The sequence below is a fragment of the Cottoperca gobio genome, chromosome 12 (genome assembly GCF_900634415.1).
Source record: "Cottoperca gobio chromosome 12, fCotGob3.1, whole genome shotgun sequence".
Taxonomy (NCBI): Eukaryota; Metazoa; Chordata; class Actinopteri; order Perciformes; family Bovichtidae; genus Cottoperca; species Cottoperca gobio.
This window is the reverse complement of record NC_041366.1, coordinates 14004649-14024622: the sequence shown is the minus strand read 5'-3', so window position 1 is coordinate 14024622 and position 19974 is coordinate 14004649. Positions and strand designations below refer to the sequence as shown.

The following is a 19974-nucleotide window of genomic DNA, read 5'->3' as shown; positions in this document are numbered from 1 at the left end:
CAAAGTAACAAAATAAAGTTTGTGTGCGAGGACTTTAGGAGTGAGTACTAGAAGTAATTAGATTAAGGCTGCAGTTCTGCCTCTCTCTCTACTCTGCACACACTCAGAGCAATTCCTCACATCGAGCCATCTTTCCATATGAACAGTGCATACCGATCCATTATGACGGGGATGCTCGGGCTACAGCGAATGAGATTAGTGTCTTGAGATTGAAGGATGTGCGGGAAGATACAGTATCACTACGGCTACAAAAGCAGACGGACATTAAATGAACAAAATTCAAGTTGAATTATGTAATATCCTGCTATTGGAATAAGGAATTGTACGCCAAAGAAATAGTTGGTAATTATAGTAGAATGGACTGGATATTCTGTTTCACAGTACTATTGTTACAAAGCCATTGAAGGCCTTGAGCAATTATCATGGCATACATTCTAATAATACCTTTCTCTGCAAACACATTACAGACATGTCTGTAAAGCTGACCTAAGTAGAAAACTGATAGTGATACAAGAATATAAATATTTATGAGTCTATGAAGCAAAATATTACATTAATTGAAACTAAGGTGAAATCTGAAAATAAAAAATTAGTTGTGTTCAGGCATCTATTATGTGTTTTTTTTTATAGTGAGTAAAAACAATCAATATGTCAGTGTACTTTAAAGCACAGGGTTGATATTCACCAGGCTAAAAAAGCAAGATGTGTCTTGGCGTATATGTATGACCATCATTATGTAAGTGTGAACTGCATTTCCTGTGTTGGAGGGGGATACTTGAGTGTTAGGTGGTGGTTTGTACATCTTTGCAAAGTGTATTTGTAAGATGTGATTACTTCAAAGTCCTGGTGGGACCTTATCAGACTGATGTTTAAAATTCTTTTTCCCCCCTCTTCCTTCTCCATCTCTGCCCCTCGGACCTTGTAGGTAACAGTGTTCGTGTACAGTGACCTGATGCTGGTGACAAGAGAAGATGAGCCAGGCAGGTGCAACGTCCTTCAGAGTCCCCTGCACCTCCGACAGCTGAGGCTCCAAGACGGTACGTACATTATCTTTTGTACCTGTCATCAAACTGTTTAAAATTCTGAGATGTCAGAGATGTTACTGTATCAACACATTTATCCAAAAGACATCTGCCAAAATTGCAACATGTAAATATATCTCCAAACAATCTTATCTGTTTCCATATTAAACCACAATAACAGAATTAAAAGGGAAATGTAACACATTGTACAACTAGAAATAAACTATTACTATGATTACAGTGATTCAGTTGAGTTTAACCACAGGATATTTAGGGAAAGACTCCCTAAGTTCCTGTTGCTTTGTCTTATAATTTCACCACCGTGTAAACAACCATCTCCTCTAGCATTATGGAGAGAATAGCTTGGCCATCAGGGCCGCACAGAGCCCTGTCAAATCAAATATAAAGGGCTCGCTGTTAATATCTGTGTTTACAGTGGTGGGCGGAGACGGGGGCAAAGTTTGGATTCAGTCTTGGGTCAGGGCTAGAGGGAGAGGGGCTACACTTAGACCCATAATGGTGAACATTGATAAGTGCAGGCGTAAGAAACAGTAATAAGTCACTCTCTCCTCCAGCTGTGGGTATCAAAAGCTGAGTGTCAGTAAATAGGATTTAACAGTGGGGTAGTCGTGTCGGGATTATGCGGTTGATTTAGCAGGAGGACAGTTGTTAAAAGGATGTTGTTGAGAGGAGATTGTCTGGTCTGTCCCCCCAGAATAATGACTTTAATGGCAGCGTTCAGAGTCAGCATGTGAGTGTAGGGACAACTGTGGCTCCGAGATCACTAATTGGAAATTCATGTAGCCATTTAAATAAATGCCGCTTTGAGTGATTAATAGGTTTGACTCATTCAGTTGAAGGCTGGACCTGACCCTCAATGGATAAAGCCCACTATAAGTGTCAGTGTAGCGTGACTTACAGTGAATCAGAATATCCAGAGGCACTGCACATAACTCACTGGTGCTTTTGCTAAATATTGTTCTTAGGGGGAAATCAGTCTTAATGTTGGCTCCTGATTTAGACTTTGTACTTTGATGAAAATGTATATTAGGTTTAGTAACATTTGTCTTGCAGATGTTTAAATGGTTTATTGCTTTGTGCGGCTTCTTGTTAAATTCCTCCAGAACTTTGGATGCATTTAGTTCATAAATCTTTTTACTTTATCCCCCCAAGACTTGGTATTATCAGCTTAAAGTTACTGGCAGAGACATAATGCTACAGACATTTAAGATGCTGCTTATCAGTGCAGCAGGTCAAGCAGCTAAATCTGTGGCGAAGCTGTTTTTCAAATCAGAGGCATAAAATGTGTGATAATGCATCTCTCAGACTGCATTAAACTAATTCATTTGTCAACTCCAGTTTTTGATTTGTTGATGAAAATAGTTTTTCTTCAAGTTTTTAAATTTTGTTGTGGGGAAAAAAAGGTTGTTTAGGAATGTGTTTTATATTCATATTTTCCAACACTTTGGTAAATGTTATTATAAGGGACATTTTCCATAAGGCTCCAGTCCAAATGAACAATCCAGCACAAGCATTTTTTAATTCAAAAATAAATATAGATACAGACATCACTTCTGACCTCCACCCTTCACCCAGACAATTAGAGATCTCCAGGGTGGGGATTCAATAGTGTGTGTGTGTGTGTGTGTGTGTGTGTGTGTGTGTGTGTGTGTGTGTGTGTGTGTGTGTGTGTGTGTGTGTGTGTGTGTGTGTGTGTGTGTGTGTGTGTGTGTGTGTGTGTGTGTCCTCTCATTAAACACACACACAGACACACATCTCCACCCTGCTGCCTGTCATTGTTATTTCGCTTCGGCAGCGTCACTCAGGAAAGAGGCGCCGGGGGATTGTGTTTGTTTCAGCAAGGGTGTGTTTGACGTGTGTGTGTGTGTGTGTGTGTGCATGAAATGACACAGGAACACAGGAAAGCCCCTGCGTTGAGCTTGTACTGTCACCCCTATACGAGGAAGAAGAAGAGCGTGGGAAACATTGAGAGTGATTGACCACAGTTTAAACTAAATTACCATGTGTCAGGTCCAAACATTATCATCGTACTAAACAAAGTAAAAGACGTCATCCACCAGGACATCTGCATGACCTTATCAAGCCTTGTGTGAGCTACTGCAATATAGTTATAGGAGAAATGACATGACAGTTAAAATGTTATTGTTATTGATGTTATAAATGTCCTTCAGTGGGACAGGAAGTGAATTTGAGTGACAGGGACTTACTGAAATGACTACACCTTTGACACACCAGTAGGTCACTGCTATCAGGGGAAACCACTTACGTTTGAGATTACAGCTTTTCAGAACACATTTTGTAAATGTCTATTTTAATGTTAAGTACGGTAATGATAGAGAATAGTACCATTCTTTTATTCAAACTAAAAACTTTGATCAGTACTATGTGACAGCACTCTGCCGGTTCTTGGAAACAGAAATATATCCAACAGTGACCTCTGCTGTTCAACTACAGATCTCACGGAGACGTTAAAATACAGCAACAGGAACCAGTAAATAAAACAGCTGCCTGCGGAGGCTGCTGTCAATATTCCGGTTGAAGAGGTAGATGTTTGAGGCTGGAGGGAGCATCATAAACACACAGGTTTCATACAAGAAGCAGGAAGTGACCTGCAGAGGTCCTTCGATGTGCGCATGTGTGTTTGTCAGTATACTCTTCTTTGATATGCAGAGGAGTCAGAGCCACTGCTGGTGAAGCTTACAGCTTCATTCTGGCCATTAAGGCTAACTCTATTGTAGAAGTCTGCATTCAGTAACCGAAGAAAGGAAGGTCAGGATTTAAAGATCCCCTGTCCACATGGTTTAAGACATGACAAATACTCTACTTTGAATAATTATTTATTCAAACGCCTTCGTACAAACTAGATTTATTTTATTTTATCATAAGAGCCAGGCTACTTTAGAAAGAAGTAGTAATTTGATCATTCTGGACTTCTGATTAAACATACTGGCATTTAAACCCAATCCTAACACTATGCTCTCCCAGCTGGGACCTCCAGCAGCCTCAATACATTGTGTTACTATTTGAATGCACTTGTATTTACATTTATGAGAAACTACTTTACATCAACCATAGACTTTATAAAAGAAGTGGACTTAACATCTGGGTCTGAAAAGTGAATCCAATGCAGAAGTGTCTTAAACTTGCATTCTTTCTAATGGCCAGCAGGGGGCAGTCTAATGGTTGCAAAAAGAAATCCAATTGTACAGAAGCCAATGAGAAAATGACCAAACTTCTCAATGAACTTTTAGCTCAGTTAACAGTTCATTGTCTCAATCACTAGTTTTAAGTCTTTTTCAATACCACATGATGTCCATTTAGTAAATTATGGTCCTATTTTGAGAAAAATAGACGATGAAGCAGGGTATGCTTTAGTGCGTGGCTGTCTTGTGATTGACAAGTTACTAACACGGTGACCTGTCAACAAGGCTATCCTTGCGGCGCAATGCGTATCCTTCCCCAGCTCCACCCTTTCGTCCAAATATGGCTTCAACAAACCGTAATGGCGACGGCCAAAATGCCAAACTCGAGGCTTCAAAACAGCCGTCCAGTTTGGAATGCACTAACTTAACTAATGCACTGACATCGACATCGATAGATAGATGTGCTTGTAAGATAGAAGGGACGGTGATAATGAAGTATGCAGGTTTGAAGAGAGGATCACTGTTTTCAATCTCATCCCTGGGACACTCAGTGTGGTATTACACATCAGACATGTTGCCTTGTGTGTGCACTTACTTGAAAAAAAATAGTAAACATCAACAAATCATATTTGTTACGATTGTGAGGGTATATGTTTCAGTGTGTGTGTGTGTGTGTGTGTGTGTGTGTGTGTGTGTGTGTGTGTCAGGCGGGGAGGAGGGTGGGGGGTCACTCGATTAAAACCATTTATCTTGACTCCTGACCCACAGGCCTGTCTCGCAGAGTGCTACTTCAGGGAATTATGGATTGATGCCTATAACGCTGACCTAAAGTAAAAGCCTTCCATCAATAAAAAGTATTTTGGCCAAATCTTTATCGGAAATCAAAGATGCAGCTTTATGTACGAGAAAGAAGCGAGATAAAAGGAAACGGAAGAAATCAAAGTCTTTGTTGTTTTTTTTATTTTACAGATTACGCTGAAGAACTGAGATTCTACCTTATTCACATGACCGAGGTAAGAGAAAAGGCTTGTGTGTGTTTGTATGTGTTTGAAAGAAAAAGATGGTCTGATGCGAAAAGCCTATGTTGTCTGTGAGCCAGAGGGACAATTGACTCCGGTGGAAATCACATTAAAGGGAAGACACCTAGAAGCAGATAGCTCTAATGAAAATGTCTTTCATTTTCTGTGTCGCACACACACAGACACACACACACACACACACACACACACACACACACACACACTCACACACACACACACACACACACACACACATACATACATACATACATACACATACATGCCTTTTATTCCAAGGCTTTTTTAAATTTTATATATTCAGATGTAAAATAATCCTCATCGTAAATGAAGCTTTGGAATATAAGGTCCATGTTCACACATGTCAAACACTAAACTATGTGCCCAATGTGTCGCAGTATTCAGTATAAAACACTACAAATGTGCCAAAAAATATGGTGCATCTATCTATTTACATTGTGAATTATTATGAAAACTAATCATCCTTTCTTCCATCTGCTGTAACACCTCTCAGGCTGTCATTTTAAGATGAAAGGCTTTAGGCGTAATCATTAATATTTCATTGCTGTGATCATTCATGGCTAACTGAAATGGCACTTTAAAGGCTAATATTTCTCCTTTGTTTCAGCTTTATGAAAAATATATGACCACTGAACATGTATGTTCACATACAGTAAAAATGAAACATTATATTGCTGCTATAAAGATGTCAAACTCACTAGAACATACATTTAAAAAATACACATTAACTCCATGAATAACTGCATGTGTTAAAAATGATGTTTCAGTTGCAAAATATTTTTTAAATGACATCTAGGTGACTTCCTTACTTTAGTACAGCTCGACATAATTAGTTTTAAAAGCCACTAAAACATCAGTGGGACTCTACATCACTGCCTGTCCTGCCAGTACTCATAACAGTGTTCAGACAGTAGTTTTCAGATAAAAAGAAATCACTGCACTCAGAGCACAGAGCAGGAGGAAGTGATAGTTATCTGACAGATACTCTATAGTTTTGGAGCCTTGAAGTTTTCTTTTGTTCCTGGTAGCTCTGCTGTATTTTTTGTTGTTGCATTTTTGCAAATGACACTGCAGCTTTCATCACTCTTTTAATGTTGCCATACATTATGATTTCCTCACTTGTACTCATCGCTTTCTTCCACCTTCTCACATCTCTCAATCCTACTTTTGTTAATGTGTAGAAGACGTATAGAAAATGTTCCACTATGTTCTGTGTCTGGAGATCTTTCCACCATCGCCTCCAGCCAGATTTATCCTGATGTGAAACATGTCATCTGGCAGGGCATAAAAGTGTGCATTAGCATACTGAAATATTATGTACTTAAAAGAATGTGTATCTGGGTGGAACCATGGCGGAGGGTGAGGTTCGGGTTCAGTAGCATTTGATCAAGTCCATAATCCAGTATTCCACTTATAGAATCAGAATCCATCTGAGTGCCTTTCCAAATATAATTAGGTTTAGCGTTCAATATCTTAAGATCTGTATTTTGTTGGCCAAGGAGGTAGAAACACAACCGTTTTAAGCGGTAGCCTAATTAATATTCAAAACCAGTCTCCACAACCTGAAAAAGGAAATGAGGAGCATACGATATGAAACTCTGATTGAATGTATCGGACACATTGAAATAACACGTGCAGCCAGATTACACCCAATATTCCACAATCTACTTTGAAGTTTTTAAAACAAAGGTATTTTTTTGTTTTGTTCGTTAATTCGAGACAATTAATATACTGCAATTTGTCGTTGAGGAGATTTTTTAATTTTAACCTACAAAATAGCTGAGCCTTTGAAACCTTTGAATTGGCTACAGTATACTGACAAACGCACATGCACACATCCAAGGACCTCTTCAGGTCACTTCCTGCTTTTATTTTCTTGATACACCCCTTATTTTGAACAAAATAATTCCACAACTCCGTCTAAAGCCTCTGATACTTGACAATACCATGAACTGGACAACTCTCAACTCAAATTACATATTTTATGAATCTTGGCTCATCCATTTTCTTGCCCGAACAAGTTCATCTTTATCATTTCATCTTTTGAACTGGCAACCATTTTACGAAATTAGAACTTTTATTCACTCTTCACTTAAACTGAAGATTGAATGTCTCAGAAGTGTTTTAAAAGTTAAACTGGAGAGAGTTGATTGCTGAAGGGGCTACTTTCTGTTCCCCCTAATCCAGCCACTGGGACTCGTCTTCAATTTGTTGCGGCAAATGTCTGCTCATATGGATAATCTTTTCACTGAGCAACTCTATAAACCCCCACCCCTCCTGCAGACACACACACAGATACACATACACATTGTCACTCCATTTATTGCTTTGAATTTTTCTGCATAACCTCATTAGCAGCTTATGAATCTTTTAAAGGGCCTCTTTTTCAAAGAAATTCCAGACAGAATGAGAGAGGCCTGATATCTGTCCTGCCAGGCTGGAAAGGGGGAAGGAAAAGGCTCCAATATTATTCAGTCTATCCAATTAGGCAACATATATAAATAGAATCTCTTACGTAAGAAATCACGGGAGAGGAAGGGAGAGAGTTTAAGTGAGTTAAAGGCAAATTTGGGATTTTATACACGACACAAGAAAAGATTAGCTAGAATGGTTATATCGGCTCTTGTTGTGCAGTCATATAGCTTTATGTTGTACAATTTCTTACTTATACAGTTACAAATAACTATCACATTTGCAGATCACCCTCATCGCTGTAGGAACCTTTAACACCTTAGGCTTAAAAACACTTAATGGTTCTCAAGCAAAACAGTCAGCTGAGGTAGTCTCGCAAAGGATGCTCCCAAAACACCAAACAAAACAGACAAGACGATAGTGTGCGTGCGTGTGTGTGCGTGAGTGAGTGCGTTTCCAGTTAAGATTTTCTTGGCTCACCTTCATTCCTCCATCCTCCAAATGTGAATTCATCTATTATAGTTGATACACCTGTCAGCAGTTCATTTCATACCTCAGGGAGCAAACGGTAGCCACACTGAAACGCTGCATGCAGTTTGCTCGTACTGTAGAGACGCTATAAAGAGATACTTTTATACCTGTAATGTTATATTTTCATGCTCTATAGTTTAAAAATAAGCTGATACCTGATCAAATAATCAATGAAGGCACTCTCTTCCCTTCTCTCTGTGATTCAGTATACACTTAAAGTTAGCAGCTGCTGGACTACTGCAGTGCTCATTCATCTTTAAGTGATGACACAGTCTTTACATGTGGTTGACCTTCTGGTCCTGCTGGCCAGGCACACTGTTGTGTGAAGTGGAGGAATATGTGACATGGGTGGAGAGAGGGATGAAAAAGAAGGAGAAAGTGAAAAGGAAGACTTGTTTTAAGTGTTTGAGTGACTCTGAGCCTCTGCTGCGGTGTGTGTGTGTGTGTGTGTGTGTGTGTGTGTGTGTGTGTGTGTGTGTTTGTGTGTGTGTGTGTGTGTGTGTGTGTTTGTTTGTGTTTATCGAAAGAGGGAATGTGTGTTTTGTGATAAACTAATTGGATTGCTCTTTCTGGCCTTTCTGTGTAAAGGTCACACATACACACACACACACAAACTGAGAAAAAGGAAGAGATTTAGGACACCAGTGTTATTGCTTACTGTATGTTTTTAGTTAAACATTGCTTTTGCCTGGAAGACTTCCATCCCCATTTCTTTAAATAGAAACACTGTTCCTGCCTAAAGCAACATATAAATAATACACAGATGCAGACACTAACAGAAAATGGTTCACACGGGACCACATAGCAACATACTGTATGCGACTCCTACATACCACTACATACAACTTTCCCCAGATGACTCACTCATCATGCAGCAGACCTCTCCTCTAGATCTCTTCATCATAGGGGAAGCCTCGTATCTCCTCCATCATGTCTCATTCATTCCAGTTTATTTTGAAGGGAGATGTGCATCTTTGAAATGGTCTCTTTGATCAGTGAATCTTTAAGGTGTTACTTAAAAGATGTTAGCATAAATTGAGGTAAGATAGCACTTTAATTCAGCTGAAGTAATACAAACTTTTCTCGTTTCTCCTGACGTGTGAGCAAATGTTCACAACTTCAGTCTCCTCCTAAGCTGTCAAAGTCCTCTCCCATCCTTTAGTCTTCTCCTGCCCTTCTCCTCCATCGCGGGAGGTCATCCTATTTTAGCACTTGCTCAAAACGGAACTGATCTAACCCAGATTTACACGTGAAATTAAAGTGTGGGGAGGTGCAATTATGTCTCTGCAAAGTCAAGTGTGTGTGCGTGTGTGTAAGTGTGTCAGTGACGCAGGAAGAGAGGAAGCAAGAAAGCGTTGTGTCTGTAATCGAAAAACACAGAGAACAGAGAGAGAGACACTGTTTGAGATTATTGACCGGTGGAGTGCATCGGGGTCATCACAGAGTCACCATGGGCAACTTGGCGGACCGGGTCGGGCCTAAGAAAAGGTTTATTAGGGAGGCGAGCTCTCTTCAGAAGCACCTGCTCTCTGACTCCGGAGACGTAAGTCCCACTGATTGATGGTTCGGCTCAGGCTGCATTGACAGGTTTAGAGAGGGAGACTTTTATTGTTCTTACCGTGTAGCTCAACTGCATGAAACGGGAAGAACAGAAATCATTGTACCATCTTTAATTCGAAAAGCAGGAGATTGCAGTTTGATAGCAAAAAAAACACTACACACTTTTCAAGCAGAGGAAAAGTGTAAGTTATTTAGAAGAACATCAATTTATGGTTGTTGAATGCCACTCTTTTTGACTGAAAAAGGACGTTTCATAGTCTCAAGTGAGTTATATACAAAATGATTTCTATGCAGCTAGGGTAAAGTTGGCTTATTATAAGTCAGACTTAATAAATGTGCTTTGTGGCACTGATGTGACCATAATGACTGATGTTTTGTTATGTTAGTTATGTTCCTGTTCTACTCTATCAGAACTCGCTGTACTGTGTACATGCGGCTCTGATATTGTTTGCTGTTGTGAGTGAAGTTTCCATTGAAAGCTGAGAATTCCATTAATTCCAATGCAGTTGTCCGTAATGATCATAAAATCATGAATAATTTACCATTTACCAAAGAACAGTAATGACCAAAACTTCTTAACTCATCTTAACGTAGTCTGTATTCATTTATGTTATTTATCAGATGTGTGCTTCTTCATTGGTCAGTTGTTAAAAACGATTTAACCCAAATCATGTTTCATATGGACTTTGCAGTCATTGGTTTTAAAATATGAATCATCATTTGTACACTTGAAACAGCGTAGAGGATGTTGTTATTGAGAAGCGGATGAGATAAGAGGCACCAAATGCAGAGATATACTGCCAAACTAGGTGAAATCACAGTGTGATGGCTTGCGTGTTGGCCGTGGAACAGCAAGTAATCAGGCTACACAGCACAGTGTTGTGCATACAAACTGTCATTTTTTTTCAAGAGGCCTGTACAATAAAAGGCCGCAGTGTTCTTGGTTGCGTAGGCTGACGTTCATGTGACGTTAGTGGACACAGTAAATAATGGGGAAATTTAGATTTGATTACTCACCGCTGATGCTTTTTTTTCCAGGCTTAGGAAGACATCTCAAACATGTCTGTAAGCATGTATACATATACAGAAGGTGTTTGTTGGCTATATATATATATGTGTGTGTGCATATACGGAACAGGACGCCTCTCTCTCTCTTATGCATCTCTGTATGAAGTTTCTCCATGCCTTCAGGCACATCATTGACTGCATGACGTACTGGCTCTCATTTGCCGTTTGAAGGCAGGGCGTGAATGATACGCACCCAGGGGCTTTTGTCAGCAAAATCCCCACTTTATGGTAGCCATCCATAACGTGGCCAGGGCGGGAACAGTCTCTCGGGGATCGGATTGAACTGAGATGTACCCTCTTCATTTCGGCTGGCCCACAACTTGAAGTGTACTTTACTTTTTTAATCGGATTTAATATGCTAGCACAGATTGGCAGGACTGCAGTGACGGTGACTATACGTCTAAACATAATCACCCAAAGAGCTCCATCTTAGTAATATGATTGCATTGAGATCTACGACCACCGACAATTTACCCAGCAGCATCGGTTTCAGTGAGGAAAGTATTCTCCCGAGGTGCACTAAACTGTAGTTTACCTCCCTATTCCATCAGGGGCAGGGCAGATGATAACCCACATCTACATTATTCACTGACACTGTTTAACAATGATTGAACAATAACAGGTTTTCACAACAACTATAAAATACACAGCCTAGGATACAAATCCCCAGCCAAATGTCCAAATCTCAAATATATAATTTAAAGAATTGTGCATTGGCCTGAATGCTAATCTTATCTAAGGCTCAAGATGCATTCATGCTTATGCAATAAAAGCACAATTGATACATTCATGGGTTGCTGAACTCACTGACTGGGTAATGATCTTGACAAATAAACAAGATTACTGTTGCTAAAAAAAAGCAGGCATAGAAAACATTTTGGAGACAGTACATGACTTCAGACAACTTCTTCTAGGGCGAGTCATGTGCTTATCATCCTCCCCGGTGGCTATAGGAAGGGCCCCGGGCCAAGCACTCAAGTTTACATACTCTTTTCATGGCTGCTCTGTCTGGGCAAACCACAGAAGAGCTCTGAGCTGGAAACAAGAGAAACAAACTAGAAATAGATGAAAGATTGTGGGAAAGCCACTGAGTTTAGAGGGAATTACATTCCATGCTTCTTTTCTTTTTGCGGAACATAAAACAGGCTTTTGTTTGGGTGTGTGGTGCAATTCATTGACAGTTAGTTGCTTCATTAAGGATTACCTTTGAGAGACCACAGATCATATCAAGCAAGGAGCCAGAAACTATAACGCAGCATTACATGGACCAGAGGTCAACAGTTTTACATTAGATTGCACTACATTGGTCATTGTATCCCCCTCCAGTGTAGAGTAACACACTCACACCCAGCCACTGGCTTCTGATTATATAGACTCCTTGTTCAGGAATGTCACAAGACAGTCATGCATGGGAACCAGACTTGACCTCCATTACCTTAACCTGACCTCACCAGACCTTCTGATGTTCAGATGTATGACTGGGAAGTATATCTGTAGAAAATGTTTTTTCCCATCCACGTAGTAGATGTGGAGATGTTTCATTGCATAAGTGAATATTTGCGTCTTTCGTGACGACTGGGCAACATGGATATTGTTACCAAATGTCATGGGCAATACAGTCAATAGTTGTCGAGACATTTCAAAAATCTCAACCTCATGGTGGTGGTTGAGGAGTGTAAGGATCAGTAGGCGTCTTCTTCTGGGGACCACAAATGTGTGTGTACAGAACGTAATGGTACTCAGTCCAAAGAATGTTGAGATATTTTAGTCTCGACGTCTCATCTCATCATCCCCAGAGTCATGCCACTAACATGACTACAAAGTGAGTAGGAGCAATTCAAAAAGACCACAAGAGAAATGAATGAGGAGATGACATGTGAGTGGCCTCTAAATCCAGTACTTTACCGAGTCCGCTAGCTACTTAAGCACCATTTGCTCTTGTGTACATGTCACTTAATTTGAAGCCATAAATCCTTTAAATGCTACAGTTACAAAGCCTCAATGCTTAGATGTGAAACTCTTTAGCCCACTGCAGAGAAGATGAAGGTTTTGTCTAAAGGTTTAGGCATAAGAGTAATGGCTATAGTGTGCTCTTGAGTAAGTAGGACAATGACGTGCCGGTAGATTAATCTCCAAGTATCTCTATTGTAACTGGTCACGATATTATGTTCAGCATCAGTGTATGGGCTATGACTAATAGGGTATGACGCTGGTTAGTGTGACGGTGTGTAGACTGTATAGGGACTTGCTATGAAAAAAACTTTAATCTGTTCATACCATATCCATGGGCGGATATGTTATAAACAAGTGATATAACTTGTCACTTTACATTTCATCATTCCTGCTTCTGGGGCTTTTTTGGGAAGTGTTTGAAAGTCTATTATAGAGATTCACAATATTACTAAAACAAAAACAATCTCTTAAACTCGACAGTACTCTCACTATCATTAGTGGCAACTGCGGTCGGTGGCATTCTGTCTTCTTTTAGCCTAGTGGAGATTACCCATTGGCACATTGAGGATATTAGTACTCATTAAGTGCACTCATCTTCAGTCGTGTGCACATTACATTGAGGGAGATGTGTGTTCCTCATCGGCTCACGCTCTTGCAATGTACTTTTTTAACTGTTTGTTTGCAATCTAATTTTAGAAGTGAGCCATATCTGCCTGGGGATCTGGGGCGGCAGGGTGAGCTGGGACTGTGGGAGGAGCTTGTAGCCCATGGTGGTGATTTCTTTTCTCATATCTGGTAGTTGAGAAAAAAAGTGCAAGCATTCCAAGCAAATTATGATGATCTCGAAACAAATCAGTAGGCGTTGTCAGATATCTGGATTCCCATCAGGTTGGAATGTGCCTCCAAAAAAGATCTGAAAATATAAATTAGTTAATGCAATAGTTCCACATTTAGGGGAATATGCTTCTTTACTTAAGAGAAGATTGATTCCACTCTCACATATATATGTTAAATATGAATCTACAGCCTGCAGTTGATTAGCTTAGTTTAGCATAAAGACTGTAAGCAGAGCGAAACAACTCACGTGGCTCTGTCCAATGGTAAACAAATACCCCCACCAGGATCTCTGAAGCTTGTTTATTAACATGTTACATCTCACTTGTTTAGTCCATACAAAAAAGTTCTGCTGGGTTATGTACTGGAGTATTTAATGGCCGGGAGCAGTGACTTCCTGGAGTCTCTGCTGGTTCCCTGGTAACCACATGATGATAACAAGACTCAAGGCTCAAGTCTAATCAGCCGGTAGCTGCTTCATATTTAGCGTACACAAGAGTGTTATCTGTCTTGTTGTCAGTAAAAGCATTTCCCAAATCGTCTATTATTGAAACATTCATAATATATGCGACACATATATTTATTTATATATGATTCATAATTACCTGACAGTGTGAAATAATGATTCCTGAATGTGTGCCCATTCAGTAGTCTTACGTACATTATCTGCCACTGAAACCATGCTAACCTGTGCGGATGCAGCTTAGGTGAGCTGTGTTTACAGCAGTCCAATGACACACTGAAAACTCATCTGCCAGATGGTTCAGAGGGAGGGCTTCAACCAGGGAGCACTTTAATCAATCTGATTAAGGGGAAATGCTGCCTGTATTTTTAGCCACTCCATGGCAGGCCAGTGGCCATTCATTGAATTTTGTTTCATTAGCTCTCATGTTCATCTCTTGGGCGGGTGGATTTATAAACAGGAGTGAACTGAAGAAGGAGCTAAAATAAGGAACTCATTCGCTATTTTAGCTAATACAGTACTTTGAGCAATGCTTTTATGAATAAGCTAAATAGTCGCTCTATTATTCCAATAACAGGGGTTTTAATTAATGGTCTGCTGCTGAAAGAAATACAATTTATTTTGGTAAAGGGTGACTTGTTGTTTCTAGGGCTGCAGCCTGGGTCGCTTGCCAGATGCTGTTTAATTCAATGAACATCATGACCTTAACATTAAAATCCCCAAAGACCTGCGTCCACAGAGTCGGGGAGATTCCAATGAATTCCCTTCAAGCTCACAACAGTACAAATATTGACCATATTATACAAAGATTAAATATAACTCCATGTAATCCAAATATCGAAAGTGATTTGGTCCCAGTGTGAATATCATGTTATTTTATCTTAAATAAATTGTAAAAGTGAAGTAGTAAATCTGTGTGACCGGCTGTCAACAGTTTACTCATTTGCTGGCACGACTGATTATTTTTCCTGATGTAATGCGATGAGGTGCAAGTCACTGTCTGGAAAATGATCCCAGATAGATGCAATAATGCACAGTTGAGCAGCGAAACACAACAATGTGTAATAATGGTAAACAGGAGAGAGAAGGAAATTGATCGCTGGAATTGATAGCTAGAGACAAATAAATCATCATTAGTAGTCTCCCAGCAGAGCGTAATTCATTTTGAAGATTTGATGCAAAACAATATGCACTACTGTGTATGCTGTTTACTCATAATAAGAGTGACCTCTGTGGTATCATACAGCTGTCATCTTCTGTCCCCCTCCCCCCCTCTGTCTTTACCCAAGACAAAATGTGCATGATGTCAGTAAGTGGTTTTCAGTGTAGTATGCACTATGAGCCGTATATTTACACACCAAGACTGTGTAAACATACACACTTCCTCTCTTTGACAGATTAGGATGTGAGCCTTCATGCAGCTCTGAGACTAGTGCTTTGCTATGACTCACAGAGCAGAGAGTCCCAGCTGGTTGTCTTATTGTTTTTATTTCTGAATAATTTTATGTTGCAAAACCTACAGTAAGACTGTACTTTATGAGCTCAAACTGGTATTTTAAAGCTGTGTGTGTGTGCGTGTGTGTGCGTGTGTGTGTGTGTGTGTGTGTGTGCCTCTGGGACCCTGAACTGCTCCATTGCAGATGTGTTTTCTCTAATGTGCGAGAGTGGGGAGATGCCTGCCCATGCGAAGCAATGTTTTCTGGAAAGCCTGAGCGTTATTGTTATTTTTTACAGAATTACCGTTCCCATTTAATTATTACTGAAAGAAACAGAGACATTGTAGCTTAATCAGAACTGAGTACATCACATTCACATATCATTTATGTGGAAAATCAGAATACATTTTTTGACAGATGTCTGTGTGTGTGTGTGTGTGTGTGTGTGTGTGTGTGTGTTTCTGTTGGGAGGTGTTGAGTCGCACGGGTGTTAAATTGTGGCATCAACAGGTGTCATTACATGATTGAAGGTTAGTTGGCTTGAGTTGTGGCCATGTGTAATTCCATCTAGAAATTCAGATTGCACACTGCTTCACATCAATGTCGGTTTGCTGTCTCCAGGCAACAATGAAATCAAGTCATGTCAATTACTCAGTTATTTAATGCTTTTAGCTATCCAGTAGATGTTGAGATATTTCACTGCATAAATGAAAACCTTTTCTTCCTGGTGATGCTAATGTAAAGTTCACACGATCATTAGGATTCATCCTCTGGGAACCATTCATGTTTGTACAACATTTTATGAAAATCTATCCAATAGTTGTTGAGATATTATATATTGATAAAGATGTATGACATATATACAGTATGTATGTGTGTATATATATATATATATATATATATATATATATATATATATATATATATATATATATATATATATATATATATATATATATATATATATATATATATATATATATATATACTGTATATATATATATACATACATACATACTGTATATATATATATACATACATACTGTATATATATATATATATACAGTATATATATATACATACAGTATATATATATATATATATATATATATATATATATATATATATATATATAGTTTGTATGTATGTATGTATGTATGTATGTATGTATATATATATATATATATATATACACAGTATGTGTGTATATATAGTGTGTATATATATATATATATATATATATATATATATATACAGTATGTGTATATATAATATATATATATATATATATATATATATATATATATATATAAATATACAGTGTGTATATATAGTATATATATATATACATACTGTATATATGTCATACATTGAGCAACACATCCTTTATGATCACAGCTTGGCATTTCAAGTAAGCAAAGAATCTAATAAAATAACCTTTTCAGGAACCAATGGATAAAGGATTGTTTCCAGCTTGATGACCGTTCACTTCACTCATGTGTGTCTGAAGAGTCTTTGATGACCTTTCCTGAACCACAGGAAAATGACCTTATAGAATTATGAGATTTTCACTGACAGCAATATCATGAGGGTTTGCCCGGGACTAGTTGTTTACATTGATGCCAGTGTGTGTGCGCATGCATTCCAAGTATTGTAGCCTCCGCTACCCGTATAGACTCAGACTAAGTCAAAATGATGGATATCAAAAGACATCAACATTGATTTCTGTTCACTCTGAAAAATACCCTATTTCATCATCTTGCTGTACAATTTCATAATGGCAGTTCCTTTCTAACCTGCCTCTTCATCTTCTTTTTATCGCTTACCTTTTGACTCGAAAACGTTTTTTTCTTTTTCTGTCTCGCACCATACCTCTTGTGTTTTTTTCTGCATGACTTGGCAACAAAATATTCTGTTTCCCTTCAACACACAACTGTGCCTTGCATGCAATACATTTTATACTGCATCAAGTCGAAACAGACATTGCTACATTTAATGCAGGCTTTACTCTACATTAGCATCACCAACACTGACGAGGCTTAAACCAGCAAACACTCTGCGCCAATTGACCCTACAACAGCAGCATCCTCATCTTCAACAGGACATTGAGTGACATTGAAAGAGACAGATAGTTCAGGAGAATTCAACACAGCATGGCATGCAATAGCCAATGCAGCTAGGAAATAGGCAAATAAACTAGCATCATGATTCACAACTGACCAGGGCAGTGAGCGTCAAGATAAGCCCAGAGGACTCCAGTCAATCTCTGAAGACTTGCACAAAATGGAAAAAATCCTATTTATAGCCTGACTCGGGCCCAAAAATGTCAGGACACAAATGTTTTTTCCCCGACAACGCTGGAAGCAGAACAACCGAGGTGGATTGAAATGATCAAATTGGAAAGAGGTGAAATAGAGAAAAAAAAATGTACTCGAGCACAAAAGGTTACTTTCATTTTATACATCAATCAGTATGCGTGTACAAAAAGGGTAGTGATTTGGTAGTTGGCACCCTGAGAGTCGTATGTTTCGATAGAAAATGTAATTACGTCATCCTTTTATTTAGTCTATAGCCATGGATTGTCAAATCAGAAACATGCTGTACCTGTGTGCACTGAAATACATGAGTCTATATGTGTGAGGAGATGAAACACGGAGGCATGTACTACATTTACAATTTCTACCAAAGCCCAAATAATAATATGTTGCCGTTGTAAAAGTTGTGTAAGGTTAAGAAGTAGTCTCAAGAATGTGAGGCAGCTAAACATGTGCCCAGCAAGAACAATGGCAGCAACAGATGTAAACATTGATGCCTCTGGAAAGAGACATAATTGTGCCTCGTGAACGCAAACCGGACCAGTTGGAAAATTGAAACGATGTATCATTCTCGCATTGGTTCGACTCAGGAACCAGACCTTGAGGTGTGAACCCGCCGACACAACTGACACAACATGTTCATATCCGTACTCCCATTAACTCTCCTCCCTAAAGGTCCAGTGTGCAGGATCGATGTGTGATTAGAATAATCACTTCATATCTACGTAAGGAAACGGGTCGTCTTCATGTTGCACAGCCATGTTTATACAGTAGCCCAGAATGGACAAACCAAACTCTGGTTCTAGACAAGGCCTTTTGCGTTTCTTCTCACCTGAAAACTACCGTAGTTCTCGACACTCTTGGAAAGGGAGGGGTGAGTGGAGGGGTGTTCAGTTGGTTGCAATATGCAACCTCACCGCTAGATGCCACTAGATCCTACACACTGGACCTTTAAACTTTCCTCTCGGAAGCCAAATCAGGATAAATGAGTTTTGTGTGTTATATAAAAGATTCCCAAGAACTGTCTTTAATCAAAAGTGCATTGCTGGGATCATGAGCAAAAGACTAATGGGGCCATTAAACGATTAGAGATATAATCTGGACATCAGCGAGATCAAACACAGAGATCTGTATGTCCTGACGATTTAGCCGAGGGGTATTAATGTCCTCTTTGAATGTATTTCCTCTTGCGGGAGTGTATTGATTTGTACTCTTTTAGAAGTGCCATCGTGCCATTGGTCACGTTATCATTTTGTCAGCATATCAAGTTCTGCCTGAAGTGGATACTAGCCATTATCTAATTTCGCTAATGCTGGTGTTTTTTGCTACCCAGAGGGCTGTGCCCCTTTACAGTCTGTGGTGTCATGAAAACAAAGTTCAGATGACAACTGAATGTTCAAAAAGAAAAGTCTGAGATAAAAACATGCAGACAATGACAAACACACATTACACACAGTAGTACAACACTTCTGATACTGTACTTTTGTTATTCACTATCCTATTTTAAAGCACTCACTGCACTCTTGTCATCAAACACACACACACACACACACACACACACACACGCACACACACACACACACAAAGAGGTATCTCTAGTCGTAAGGTTTCATTCATTCTTTGAAATTCATACTTTCTAGTGTAGTCCCCTACTCTGTGCTTCTTGTTCTTCTCTCTCTCTCTCTAAAAGTAGAAGTCTAATTGCCTGCTGTCCTCCATCCCTCTTGCTCCTCTCATCTCTCTCTCTCTCTCTCTCTCTCTCTCTCTCTCTCTCTCTCTCTCTCTCTCTCTCTCTCTCTCTCTCTCTCTCTCTCTCTCTCTCTCTCTCCTCTCTCTCTCTCTCTCTCTCTCTCTCTCTCTCTCTCTCTCTCTCTCTCTCTCTCAGAAGTGTGACTGCCTGCTCAGCCTGGAAGCCTATTCAGCAGACCAGAAGCGCCGTGTGTGTCAGTGCCTGAAGGACAACATTGACAAGCAGCTCCAGCTTCACAGGAGGGAGCCTAGCTTTCCGCATTTTGAACAGGTATGCCACATGGACACGCACATGTAGGAGCATTTCCAATTTAATTTGAGGCCAACGATTAGGAAACACATGAACACATGGGAATGCATATATTTGTGCATGCACCATGAACACCATACACTTCCAAGCAAACACTCT

At 39.4% G+C, this 19974-nt stretch overlaps 1 protein-coding gene across 3 annotated transcripts in view; it reads left to right on the top strand.

Moving 5' to 3' along the window:
* The window catches only part of rgs3a (regulator of G protein signaling 3a), a 129363-nt gene that overhangs the window by 55679 nt on the left and 53710 nt on the right, over positions 1–19974 (top strand). For 2 of the 3 annotated variants that reach the window (XM_029445068.1, XM_029445069.1), the window contains 3 exons: positions 926–1037; positions 5156–5199; positions 19702–19836. In XM_029445068.1, coding sequence (XP_029300928.1) covers positions 926–1037; positions 5156–5199; positions 19702–19836 — 291 coding nt within the window. The remainder of the gene's footprint in view (positions 1–925; positions 1038–5155; positions 5200–19701; positions 19837–19974) is intronic. The other variant, XM_029445066.1, reaches the window with a different exon arrangement.